Source organism: Neopelma chrysocephalum, unplaced genomic scaffold, assembly GCF_003984885.1.
Source record: "Neopelma chrysocephalum unplaced genomic scaffold, ASM398488v2 Primary Assembly neopelma1_84, whole genome shotgun sequence".
Lineage (NCBI taxonomy): Eukaryota > Metazoa > Chordata > Aves > Passeriformes > Pipridae > Neopelma > Neopelma chrysocephalum.
The window spans coordinates 8,193,445-8,203,489 of NW_020897746.1; the positions used below are offsets into that span (position 1 = coordinate 8,193,445).

The following is a 10,045-nucleotide window of genomic DNA, read 5'->3' on the forward strand; positions in this document are numbered from 1 at the left end:
GTACCTTTGCAGATGCCATGTAAGCTGGTTAAAAGGAATTTGAACGGTACAGTAGATGTAAAAAAACCAAACCCCAAACAAACAAACAAAAAACCCAACCAAAACAAGTTCAGTTGTTGAAATGAACCATTGTTTTTCATTAAATGTTTTATTTGAAATCAGCTTTTGTACATAAAGTTCAGTAATACGAAACCTGCCATGATGGGTGTCCAGTCATTCTGTGCAGAGGCCTCGAGCAGCACCTGCACAAACTTCTGTTCTGCAGGACTTCTAAGATTTGGATACATGTTCTTCCTGTGCCAGATTGTTCCAGCTCTATTTAAGGTACCTCCATAAATTTCCAGGATTTTAGCCAGATTATAACAACTTTCATTCTCCTTTCTTGGGGTAGAGCTGAATACCCAAGATGGATCTTTAAGTTGTGCTTTACTGTTTAGAACTGTGATTTATAGAACTGCAAATGAAACACATCCCTGGGGATGGCAGTTATAGAACTAAGACTTGGGTAATTTTTACATGCAAGTGGTTAATGTTTCAAACATTTTATAAAATAGTTTATATGGAGCGAAGTTTGAATTGGTGTTGGCTTAAAATATCCCCTCTGTGGGACGGCAGAGGACGGATTCTCCAGGTACTGTGGGACAAAACAAGGTAGGAATTACATTGCTTGGCCAAGTGACTGTGGAATGGCAGACCTGGAAACCTTCTCCTGTGTTGGGAATAATTCAGTGCAGGATGAGGCTGCTGTAGGCCAGTACATTCTCATCTCTCACAGTGTCAAGGTTCTCGTCTGGCCTTTGGTGTGTCCATGGCAGGTTTTACTGATGTTTTGTATTTGCTGATCACAAAGGGTCTGTGACCCCCAAGCTGGAACCTAACCTGATTTGAATATTTAATTCAATGCATAAAATACTATATTCAAAGGTGTTAGATGGATTGGAGTTGTTCACCTTCAGTGTACAGTGTATCTTGAATGTAGTCCTTGAGTTTTGGGGGGGTGGGGTAAGGGATTCCCTGCCTGGAATGAAGCAGTTGCCAACAATTTGAACTGTTCTGATTATTTACCTAATCAACAAAACCAAACCCCCAAACCAGCAGTGTGATTTTACCTTTGGCAATACAGCAGCCATTCTGTGAGGGCAATTTTGACAATGCTGTTCCAAGTGAAGTATTTCTTAATTCACAGAAGTTTGGTGCCATCATGGAGCAGCGCTCGGGTGGAGGTGTTCCCGTGGGACCAGACCCTGTTACAGATCTGACACTGTGGTTTCACATCAGGGAAAACAAAGGCTTTGGAGGAGGTAAGTCCTTCCCTGAGTCTTTCCTGCTTTAGGCTGCTTGATCTGAGAGAGAAGCTGCAACTCCTGAGGAGAAACACCCGGCCCCTCGTCATGACGAACATTCATGTGAGTGATGTTTATGAGGGAGAGCTGCCAAGTCAGAAACGTTCCTTACTGCTTTCACAAGTTACTTCTCCTTTAAAAGGGACCAAATAACTGGAACAGGCTCCAGGTAAAGCAGAACTAAGGGAATGAAGTAAATCTGTGTGTTAGTCCAACATGGACTTTGTTTGAAGGTGATTAAATAGCTCTGCTGCTCCCTCAGTAACACTGGCCAAAAACTGCTGCTGGGTAAGAGCTGCACCAGTGAATGCACCAGGAAGAGATGGGAACAGTAAAATGGAGAAGAGACAGGTCAGCCTTGATGGAATACTGAGAGAAGGACTTTATAGATGCTGTAACAAATTTTATAAAAAGAAGGGGGAAATTATTTTTGTGAGAAATGTCAGTTAGAATCTGAACTTCAGCTGGAAATAAAGGGAAGTGCACAGGTGAGAAACGTGGAAAGAAAGTGTTCAGGACTTCTGAGAGACAGAAGATGAAAAAAATGGAAAAAAAATTTAATGGAGAGAAGCTCTTAAAGATGGGTGCAGTGCTCTAGAAAACATGTTCTTGTATTGTTAGAACACCATGATGCTCAGCTTTATGCCCCAATAAATAACTTCCTAGACCAGACACGGTTAAGGGATAAAACTTTATTTAAAAAAAAATTCAAATTTCACTTGACACATAAGTCTTAGTTGAGGTAAGTGACTGTACTAGCTTAGGAAAACAACGGTTGGGGTCGGGTTTCTAAGCCGTTAACACTCTGTTGCTCGCAGGGCTCCAAGAGCCAGAGGTGCAAATTGTACAGCAAGTGTCAAGTTTTCCATCCAGCTGAACTCTGCTGTGGAAGAACGGGATTTGCACCCTTTAGTTCAAGCCTCTTCCACTTCTTGAGTGCTTTGTTCCTTCAGTGCTGGCTCTCTTGCCCTGAGACTCTTGGCTCCTGCCCCGTTCACAAGGTGCGGCTGCAAGAGGTGGCTCCAAGTACCTCATTTGCAATTTGGACAGTGAGGCTTGCGCTGAGTTAAAATAAAAAACAAAACCACCACAAGAACAACAACAGAAGAACCCACCACTGGCAAACTGCCCTTGTTCAACATCCAGCTAAAGCCTGAAGGCAGAAAACTCTTCTGAGCCGCCCTCAGCTCTCCAGGGCAGCAGCTGGGGCCTCTCATGGCCCTTCACAGTCATTTCAGCTGCTTTTACTTGTGTTCTGAACAAACTGACACGGCCTTGCCACCTCTGGAAGTACCTGAATTCAAGGATTAAGCTTTATTTTCTAATATGTAAGTAAATATCCTGCAAAATCTACAGCCCCTCCAAAAGCAGATGCAAAGGTACCTGACCTGGCGGTACCTCACAAATGTGGATATTCACAATTTTAGTTTCCACGTGGTAAAAGTACTAAGTTCCAACTAGTACCTGATACCTGAAGTGTGTAAGTAAAACTGCCAGCACTACTACATGGAGCAAGATCTAAGTCTGCTGCTACCTGGAGTCCCAGCCCAACCCTCTCTGAGCAGGGCTGGCACTGTTTCATCTACTAAACCTTATTATAGTAATAAAGTCTGGAAAATACTCTTCACAGGGGAATTAAAGGAACACTGAAAGCACAGGATAAGCCAGTATCCTCTCAATCCCTAACACTGAAATAGCTGAGCTTGAAAAACTAAGAGTACTGCAGGCTTTTTGTTGCTAACACTGGATAGTCTGACCTGAAGGGAGTCCAGTCTTCCTCACTTCATGTCTTAAAGCAAATTCCAACCTAACTCTGCCATATGAGGTTCTTTGCACCCATCTGAATCTACACACATTTTCCTGTAAATGGTGTAAACACCAACAGCCATTTTTGTCTGAAATTCTTGTACCCTGCTACAGATGCTTGGGGAAAAATGCAGGCAGGGTGGCTGATCTTTTTGTACTGACAGTGTGAGGATGGGGGATGTTAATTCAATGTAAAATAAGCTTTTTATGCTTTAAGCTTATTATGGTGTAACATAGAGGGTGTAACATAGTGCCACTGAAAGAAAAAGGGCAGTATGATTGTCTAGGCTTTATAAAAAATATTGCTATTCTAACATAAAATATATTTAATTTTAATTGAACTTGAGGTAAGAAGCCCCTCAGTGAGTATTACTTTAATATAATCTTTAAATCCAGTAACACTGCAGTCTTTTGACCAGGAACAGGCTCTTTGATAAGCTCATTCTCAATCTTAGTTGCTCCTTGGAGGAAACAGGTGTAACTTTATGTAATTTCTGAACTCAAAGTCATTTATCTCATACTAATTCCTTATCCCACCCTACTCCCGGAGGGGACAGCTGAATTACCACCCTCTGTTCAGTTCTCTCTGCAGGTGGGGTCTGTCTGAAGCCCCTGCCCCTTATGTCAGGTGGATCTCCAGCAGCAGTCCCAGCTTGGAGCACACACCTGCACTCCTGCCCGTGACTGGGCATTCCCAGGCAGCAATTTGGGATTGCCAGGAATCCCTCCCATCAGAACAGGCACTGCCATCGTCTCTGTAGCTGGACAGTAGAGAGAAGTGCTGAGTGTCAGGAGGGCTCTGAGGAATCACAGCTGCCAATCCACACATCAAGCCCAGGTACCAAACCCCTGACACTTGCTGGGGCAGAGGCTGCACAGGAATTGTAAGTGGGGAAGACTTTCAGAGCAGATCAGGATCACGCCCCGCTCCGGGACTTGATCTGGCTGAGGCAATGTGAGCATCACCATGCAGCTACTCTAGAAAACATATTCCAAGTGACAACACAGACAACAGTTCAAGAAATACCACAATAAGGCACTTGAGTGATGCAGTAACAGGCTGGCTCCATGTCTGGACAGGCTGGCTCAGCGTCCCTGCTCCCGAGGGACGAGCGGTACCGTGCGGGGAAAGGGCTGCAGGCAGAGCCCACTGTCCATTCCCTCCTAAGGCAGCAGCGTGTACAGGGAAGCATAGCAGGACTCTGCTCTCAATACTGTGCTCTCTCTGGGTGGTATAAATACAACTTTGGTCCACTACCACCCCCAAATGCTCATCTCACAAAGTTAACTCTACACAACACACGTACCCTGAGACGAGAGTACAATGAAATACTGACACAAATCAAGTCTGGAGGAAGAAAGGGAAAGTCTGATGGACTGCTTAAATTAATTTGCCTAAGCAAATGCCTGCTTCTGGCTTTTTCCAGAGTAACAAATCCAATGTTTCACAATTATTGTTTAAATGAATCCAGTAGGAAGTACAATATAGTGGAGTTCAAGTACTATAAAGACAGGTTTTTGTTACCAGATTGTTGTCAAACAGCTGGAAACCCAGGTTTTAACGTTACGCTTTACAGCAAGAACAAAAATCCCCTTTAGTCACCGCTAAAACACCAAAACCTTCCAGCCTGGGTATGAAAATGAACACCCAAAATACAAAGAGCCACAGCACTGATCAAGTACCCAGTCAAAGACCACTTCTCTGTTGTTGGAGCTGATGGTCACTCGGAGCTTGAAGTTTCCTCCCTCGTTGCTGCAGGGCCCCAACTGCACAACTTCCATGTCGAACGTCACGGTGGAGCCCGAGGTGACAGCAGGCAGCTGGTTTGTCATCTCCTTCCCGTTCACAAACACTGCCCCTGAAACAGTCAGCATGTCTAACAGCATTCCTCACTTTCTCCCTGTTTTTTGCAGGCAAACGGGGAAGTAACCTCGCTGCATGTGGTGCTACACATCAAGCAGGCTGCATGAACTGCGAGCAGGAGATCTGGGATCTCACCCAAGATTTTTAACTGCACCAGCAGCATCTACATAAGAGTTGCTCGTCCGTTCCCCAGGGATGTAAAGAACCCGGGGCTGTGTGTTTTGGGCAGGAATCCCACGCTCCAGACTCACCATTGGTGCTGATGCACACGGCTTTGTCCCGCTGCAGGGAGTCAAAGCCGTTCTGCTGCTCCACACACACCCCCAGGCTGTCCCGCCGGTCTGGCTGACCCACGGTTTCAATCCTGCCAAGCAAAAGGTTAAGTCAGACCCTGAAGCTTTAAATGAAAACATACCCCGACATCCAGACTGTCCACCAAACCCCTGTTCTGTGTGTTCAACAAAGTCATCCAAACTTTTAGGGAGATTGGCCAAAAAGACCAAAATTCCTACCAGTTTTCCCAGCAGCTCCACTGAGCAACAATATTAATCTGTACAAAGCATAAACATGCTTCCTGCAGACCTTCAGTGCTACTTAATAATTTTTTCCACTGTCACAGCTTAGAAATGATCTTCAGAAATGATTTCCAGTTGTCTGAAGGAACCAATACACACAAATCTGCAATCAGCTACACCAGGTTACTGGGCAACATCACACATTATGGCCAGACAGCTGGAGTTTCAGCAAGGATTTACTAAACACAACTTAAATGGGTTTTTTGAGCCCTGCCATGTTCTGCTATAATGGGGTGAGGGTGTTGGGTTGGGCTTTTTTAATAAATCAGCTCGATGCAGATGTGTGCTAAAAGCAATGCCTAGAAGAGCATTTACAAGTCTGGCTTCTGCTCAGCTGCATTTAGGATTGCAGGCTGGGCAAGACTCTCTGAAGAAAATGCAAACAAGTTGTGCAAATGAGCAGGGACTCAGTTCCCTCTGGGCCCCAGGGGCTGCACAGTTTGTACACCCAAGGGCTCTTCTGCATTTGAATCCTTTCTCTTGTACTGCCACCTCTCAAAGGTGCTAAATCCTACTTTGGAGAGAGCCTGAGTGACTCAGGAAACTCAGGTGGTCTTTTCTAGAAAGTAAACCAGTGGTTATTTTCACTGCAGTTTGAGAGACCAGCACTGATACATGGTTGTAGCCAAACAACAGGAAAACTTCAGCAAAGTTTTCAAGAACCAGCAGTTAAAGTGGGCAGTGAACTGGCACACAAGGGGTTAACTCCTTCGAGACAAACAGGGACGATAAAATTGGAACCATGTTTTACTTTTGCACTCCATTAGGTTTTCCAGTCCCCTGGGAATGTCACTAAGAGAGAAAAAAAAAAAGCAGAGGAAAAAAAATCTCAAAGAAGCTTTTGCTTTGGAAGGGATTCACAGTGTTTTCACAAAGCAACTTTAAATGAGATTTCAAATTCATTTTGTTGCTCTGCTTTAGATTTTAAACTTGAGTTACTGGTGAAGCTTCATAAACAGCCTTTTATCTGTAAACTCTGTGCAGAAGGTAACACTGATTCATTCCATCCCTTAGTTAAAGGAGCATTTCCCGAGTTTTGGGTTGGACATAAGTGTTTGCACAGTCACAAGAATCACCAAAAATGCATAACCATAAACCCACTATGATTGTGATCCCTGGCAGTTAAAATTTTTAAGAGTCCCCAGAATATGTGGTGGGAATGCTGCTCAGTGGGACAGGGTTCAATCCCTTCTCCCACCCCAAATGCTGGACAACAAGGCCTGGCTCTGTCCCTGCAGCACAGGCACTGACCCAGTCACCCACCCCCAGCTGGCCTTTGCCTCAGAGCACAGAGAAGTCAGCCTGGGGGGGATCCAGGGGCTCCCTCTGTGTCAGCAGGGTTGGGGGAGGTTCCTGACAAAGTCAGTGGGATCATCACAGGGCACCTGCTGGGAGATCCCAAAGCACCAGCCTGGACAGAGGGACTGTGGCTCTCCACTGCAAACAAAGCCTTAGAGAGATGCAGAGCACATCACTGTGGAGAAACATTCCCCTTCCCAAGGGCAGCTCCCTGAGGGCTGCAAAGGAACAGGATGAGACTTGACCTCAAGCAGTGATGTTTTCCCACAGCTCATCCAAATGTTTCACCTCGGGACAACTGTCACAGTCTGGCTTTAAAAAGCAGATCCAAAGCACTGTGTTTGTCACAGCTTCTCTTTCCAACTGACTTTCCACCCTGTGCCTGGGACCTGAACACAGAGAACACAAACATCTGAGCAGAACCTCGCTCTCCTGGTCTGCTCTGCAAGCCCCTCATCCCTGCAGAGTAACTCCTTTGTGTCCCAGCAGATGGAGAAAGCCAAGCACCGAGTGCTGCATCTCCCTGCTCAGCAAAATCTCTCACACTTCCACACAAGGAGCTCCTCTTGGACCTTGGAAGAGGAACACAACCCATTTCCAATCTTAAGATTCCTGTCACAGCAGTTCTTGTGGACAGTTGCTTGTTTGTGCTCTGCCATCCTGAAACAATCTCCCCTTGGAGGGAAGGCCACGTTACCAAAATGTGAAGCAAAAGATTTTCATGTGCTACCAATAAAAAAAGATAAAAGGCACTGGTCCGAGAGGGAACCGAGGGAAACCTCAGGGTTCTGCCTTTAATTTCACAGGCATTTCTAAGCCAAGAGAAGTTAAATCTAGCAACAGATTTCAAATGAAAGCTTTAGATCTTTTTATCCCATCTCAGACAGGGCAACTGAACACATCCTCACACTACAACCACCTGAAGTTCAGATAATCCATTATCAGGAAGGGCAAAATGAAACACCCCCTTCTACTTGCCTTTGGGGGTTGTCTGCTGTACAGCAAGTAGTTTTACTTAACCAGGGAAAGATGAAATAAAGCTTCAGAGTCTCTGAGGTCTCTAATTACAACTGAGATATCCACAAGGACATTCCTCATACCCCGTTAAACAGCATCATCTCGGGGACAGGAGGACAGGCAGCAAAGCTGCCAAGGGTTTTAATCATGTTCTGTGTCAAATGGAAAGCTTAAATTTCACAAGATCCCTTCCCCACTCTGGATTTTCTAATGGCAGTTTCAAGCAGTGCCCTGACCAGCAGTAATTATATCAGACATTAAAAACATTGGTGCCAGACTGTCATCCCAACAGCACACCCAAGGTTTTCAAGTCCAAAGCCTGTGGACAGTCTGGGAAGGAGAGCACTGCCTGGCCCAAGGTTAAACAGCAAAGCTCCACTGCCTTCAGCCAGGAACAGCTGCTACAAACTCCAGGAAGTTCAACATTCCAGACATTCGCTCAGCACGGGCTGTATTTTACCATCCCTCAGGAGTTCACTCATCTCTGTTTTACAGAAGTGCAAGTCCTACACAAACATCAGGTGTTTTCCTACAAAGCCAGGCAGGAGAAGGAACTGAGCCCTCACACAGACACTCCACCTCAACGGGGCTGAGCTGATGTACAGCTCAAACACGCCCCAGGGCTACACACAGCTCAGGTGTGACAGCTCAGGGGGTGCACCAGACAACAGCCACCCAAGAAGTACTTGCCTGAAGGTCAAGGTTTGCCCACAGAAATAGGTGGGAGCTTTCGAGTAGAGGACCCCACACGACTGGGAATCATTCCGAAGCGCGATGTTCCTCCGACTGCTCAGGCTGTAACCCTCCAAACCAGCTGTCCACTCTTCAAAGAAAACAAACAAAACCCATGAAAAGTGTGAATCCCAACTCAACTCTCCTGTCTGTGCAAACTCAAGTCAGTCACAACGTCCACTCAGCCCACCTCAGATGCAGCTTAAGCTACACTAAAAACAGGAGCTGGGTTTGCCTTTTCCTGATGGAGAGATTTGTTTTTCAAATAAACTGCAGCTACAAAAAGTATTTCCCAGCTCAGAGTTCGCCAGAAGTTCAATTTGCTGCAATCCCTGCCAAGTGATACTGCAGGCAAAGGAAAACCTTCGTCACCCACTGCTCTTAAAAATTTGTGAGTGAAGAGAATATTTAGGTTTTTCCCTCTCCAAGATAAGAGCTTGTTGGGAGCTGTAGGTCATCAAAAATGCTTAGGTTAGGGTGGAGGAGAAGGAAAAGTAATGCTTTACTTCTGGCTCACTGATGCTTTCAAAGGCTAAGCAGTGAATGAAAGGCTCGCTGAGTGTCCCTCACGGTGGGAAGCAAAGAATGAATTCAGGATGGAGGGACAGTTCATTGTGTTACACACACCCCCCACAGCCAAGGACACCCCTCAGCACACCAAAAGCAGCTCCATCCAGCTGAGGACCTGCAGGAGTTGGCTCTCCAAGGGTTTGGGATGAGCAGCAGCCAGGGCAGTACCGTGTGGCACCAGCGTGGTGCGGCCGAGCTGGGGGACACTCCAGGGGCTCCACTCCTGCCGCCCGTCCCCGCGGGCGCACACCCGGAACTGGTAATCCACGTTGGGGTCGAGGTGCAGCACCATGAACTCCGTCTCCGAGCCCACGTACACGTCCTCGAAGGGGCTGGCGGTGCCCTTGCGGAACTGCAGCCGGTAATCCTGGGGGGTGAAGTCCTCGTCCACCTGCAGAACAGCCACTGCCCTCAGAAAGGGCCCCTCGGCTCTGCCCTTTGCCCCTGCAGGGGCACATTTGAGGGTGGAGCTGCAGGTGACCAACCCACGAGGTATTTCTGTGCCTTATGGGAAACAACATCAGTGTCCGAACCAACTGATACCAAAAGAAGTACCACAATTACTCAATTACAGTTTAAAAGTATCTACAGGAGAAGAAACATTTAAAAGAAGACTTTTCAATCTAGCAAGATATATTATTACGTATCTGGCTAGACTGTGCAGATGCAATTAAAATATAGATACATCTGGCTAGACTGTGCAGATGCAATTAAAATATAGCTACATCTGGCTAGATTATATACAGATACAATTAAAATATAGATACATCTGGCTAGATTGTGTAGATACAATTAAAATATAGCTACATCTGGCTAGACTATGCAGATACAGTTAAAAT

General features: G+C 45.9%; 1 protein-coding gene across 1 annotated transcript in view; it reads right to left on the minus strand.

Annotated features, from left to right (window-relative positions):
- Positions 1-2,015: 2,015 nt before the first annotated feature.
- Positions 2,016-10,045, minus strand: part of CRLF3 (cytokine receptor like factor 3) — a 14,483-nt gene continuing 6,453 nt past the window's right edge. Inside the window, exons 5-8 of the mRNA XM_027691494.1 lie at positions 9,375-9,597; positions 8,595-8,727; positions 5,265-5,377; positions 2,016-5,008 (exon numbers count right to left, since the gene is read on the minus strand). Of these exons, the coding sequence (XP_027547295.1) occupies positions 4,755-5,008; positions 5,265-5,377; positions 8,595-8,727; positions 9,375-9,597 (723 nt within the window). The 3' untranslated portion in view covers positions 2,016-4,754. The remainder of the gene's footprint in view (positions 5,009-5,264; positions 5,378-8,594; positions 8,728-9,374; positions 9,598-10,045) is intronic.